General features: G+C 48.9%; 1 protein-coding gene across 1 annotated transcript in view; it reads right to left on the reverse strand.

Annotated features, from left to right (window-relative positions):
- The window catches only part of MCM3AP (minichromosome maintenance complex component 3 associated protein), a 61,513-nt gene that overhangs the window by 3,831 nt on the left and 54,106 nt on the right, over nt 1-3,576 (reverse strand). The window contains exons 25-26 of the mRNA XM_006876115.1: nt 3,230-3,359; nt 1,641-1,847 (exon numbers count right to left, since the gene is read on the reverse strand). Coding sequence (XP_006876177.1) covers nt 1,641-1,847; nt 3,230-3,359 — 337 coding nt within the window. The remainder of the gene's footprint in view (nt 1-1,640; nt 1,848-3,229; nt 3,360-3,576) is intronic.

The following is a 3,576-nucleotide window of genomic DNA, read 5'->3' on the forward strand; positions in this document are numbered from 1 at the left end:
AGGTCCATGTGGTCTGACAGTGGTGCTGTTGTGGAGGAAGGAGAAGAGGCATGGAGATGGGAGGGCCTCATGACACATAAACACTGACAGACACGTGACAGTGGGATTTGGAAGTGGGTCCACATGAGGGTAGAGAAGGCCTGGCTATGCATGGGCCTGGTATATTACCAACTGAAACGTGGTAAGGGATCAGAGAGAAATGGGAACAGATCACGTGGGATCCTGCGGTTCATAAGAAGCGTACTTTTGATCCTAAATGAGGGAGAAGACCCAAGGATCTGAGCAAAGCAGTAGCATGGCCTCCATCTTAGATTTCAGAAGAGCCCACAGGCTCTGCAGGAACAGACCATGCCAATGGGAGCAGCCAGAAGGACGTGGTGGACTGAGCAGAGTGGCAGTCATGTAGTTATGACAGTAGCCCAAGGCTGAGTATGTTCTGAAAAGAGCCCACCCAACTGTGGAAGACTGGATGTGAGTGTTCATGTTGGGGAGGGACACGTGGCATGTGGCCTGGGCAAAAAGAAAGATGAAGGTGCTGTCACTGAGAAAGCTGTAGCAGGAGGGGTTGGCTAGGGAAACCAGGGATCTCGTCTGGAACATGCTAAATTGGAAATGGCTATTAGCCATCCAAACAGATTCATGGGGGTAGCAGGATAGTCACAGCAGGAGTTTGGAGAACTCTGGGCCCAACATAAGCACTCAGAAGTGTCAGATACTGACACTATTTAAAATCTACAAGACTGGGCGGAATCCCCAGGAGTGGGTGGAGATGAAGAAAAATGGTCTGAGAGAGAGTGAAACTGTCAAGGGGCAGGAGAGCTTTCAGAGGGGTCCTGGGGACCAATGGACAGCCAGGGAGTTGGGGGAACAAGCAGAGTAAAGGTGTGGAATGCAGTGGAGCCTGGTCCTTGCTCGAGTTCCAGGTTGGGTTGCAAGAACAGATGGGAGGAGGAAGTGCCTGGGTGGCTGCAGGAGAAACACCAAGGACTAAAATGTGAGCAGCAACAGTGGGGTTGTAGAAGTCTCATTCTGAGGGGAGCAGAACCATGGTGGTGGCCAGAGAAGACACAGGGATAATAGGAGAAAAAGCTTCAAGTCAGGCACCAGTGGGATCCAAGATGAAAAGGAAGGAGACCAATACCCAGGCCCACATTGGAGCTGCATGGCTCAGGTTCTGAAGACTGCCAGGCATGGCAGGGAGGATAGCCTTTGTAGATGCCCTTCTTGCTGGGAAAACCAAGAACGGTGCTACCAGATTAGAGTATGAGGGAGGTGCTGGGGCCAGGACAGGGAGATTGTGTGTACAGAGGGCCGGAAGTGGGAGCTGCACTGTTTCCCTCAAAGTGGGGCAATCTAACAGAGCCCGCCACAAACATGTCCCACTAGAACACATAAAACTGATTTTAAACCGTAAACAAATTAAACTGATTTTAAATAAGACATTCGAAAACACACTCTCCAGGGCACAACCTCTACCCTTAGGGAGCTTCTATTTTAAGTCGGTCTGACTTACCTTCATTTTCAAACAAAATTACACCCGTCCTCCCCACTGGGCTGTCTGGAATTGATCGAACAGTCCTCGTCTCTCTTAACATGAAATGGACTAGACCGAGTGTATGTCTGCAGGGAGCAGCTCTCACCTCCTGTTCTCCTCCTTCTCTAGCAGGAGGCTGCTAGACAGGCACTGCGAGAGGCGCTCTCCAGCTGAAGCACCACAGATCAAGTCCTCTGTGCTGGGGATGCCCCCAACCTGGCCAGCCACAGCGTTCCTTTTCTTGTTCAGATGGACGTGAAGTAACGTAGCAGGGAACTGGTTAGCAGAAGGATGGAGAGACTTGATCCCCAAGCTGTAAGCACATGTTCTGAAAGTTAGGAGAGTAAAGGAAGACCCCACACTGCACCGTGTCTACATGTGTGAACACTGCCTGTCACAGGTCCCTGGAAGCCACTTCCACCCCTGCCTGCACTGTGAGCCCTCACCCACATAGCATGACACCCCTCAATCATGACTGCTGCCAGAAGTTTCTACTCTTATGAGGTAGCTATGCTTCTCAGGGCATCTCCACTCTGAGCTGTCTATCCCATCCATGGCAATAAACAAGTCCTATACTGCTTCTAAATATGGGCATGGCTCAGCCCCTATTGATTACTCTTGAATCCACCAGTCATGTTTACAAATTCAGGAAAGGAAAGATCTGATGCCTTCCTAACAGATGTCAGCCCACTACTGCCAAGGAAAATCCCATTCTTCACTCCCATTTCACACTTGACATGGCCTGTTGCATGCGGCTCCATTCTGGTTCAGTGACCTATTTCTGCAATGCAAGTGCTTATTCCAAAGCTTTATACATGATTTGAAGCAAGGCTGTGCCAACTATCCTTCATCTTTACTCTTTTCTAACTTTTCTTCACAATCACGGATTCTCATCCCTATGAACTGACTACACGTTTGAGAGGACATTACCACAGCCCTGTGTCTTTGCACCCCTCACTGTGGCATTGGCCTTACACACCAGGGTACAGTCTCCCTTTACCCATGCTCACACTTGGTGGGCTTGTTGCAGCTGTAGATGGGAACTCCCTATACTGCAGGCCAATCTCTCTGATCAGCCCAGTGAACCCTGAAATATTCTGTTGACCTTCTTAGATCAACAATGTACCCTCTGGAAATAAGAACTCGCCTTCCCCACCCCACCCCTCTCTCCTCCAACACTGTGCATCTCCTCCATGCTCCCTGCTATCAGGATTCCAGGACAAGACAGAGCAACAAGATGGCATTCAGAAAGATTTCTTCTCTCTTTCGACACCATATCCTCCCTCCCTCCCTGCTGTCATGGTCTCCAGGACAACAAAAGCATGGATGATCAGTCTGGCCCACCTACAGTGTCTTATCAAGAAGTACAGTGTTCTAGAATGGCCTTTTCAAGATAAGGACTTTCTCCATGAAGCTCAAGAGACATAATGAGGAGTGGGTATAGACTTCAAGATTTTAAGCCAGGTGCATCATCTCTGTGAGCTCAATGTACTCTGGCAGCATTACCATATCCACCAGGCTTTCTGAGCTGGGTTCATGAGTGGTTTTCTTTGCCTGAACTCTCCTATCAGGTGTGGCTTCATACTGAATCACAGACGAAGGTGACAGGCAGGGACCAACAAACATGCAAAGCGGACTTCAACGACCCTGGCTGCAGGTACCAGCAGACATATACATGCACAACATGGATCTCACCGTTTCTGATTCCACTGTAGCTCCTTCTGTGTCTGGATTCTGGCTTGTTCCCATGACAAAGGAACTTCATAGCTTTTCAAATGGTTTTTTAAAAAATATACACATATCTGACCATCTTCACTCAGTGCCTCTAAGGAAACAACACAAAAATCAAGTTGAGATGAGAGGAGAACATCAAAAGAGCAGGAAGTGACCTCTTCATCTTTGCCTAAACCTACAGACCTCAGACCAACCATCTGATTAACCTGAACCCCACAGTTCCTGACTCCCAGGTCCAAGTCAAATTCACTCTAAGATTAGCCCACGGTCCACAGTCCCACCTCCCAGGTCCAAGTCAAATTCACTCT

This window comes from Chrysochloris asiatica, unplaced genomic scaffold, assembly GCF_000296735.1.
Source record: "Chrysochloris asiatica unplaced genomic scaffold, ChrAsi1.0 scaffold00354, whole genome shotgun sequence".
NCBI lineage: Eukaryota > Metazoa > Chordata > Mammalia > Afrosoricida > Chrysochloridae > Chrysochloris > Chrysochloris asiatica.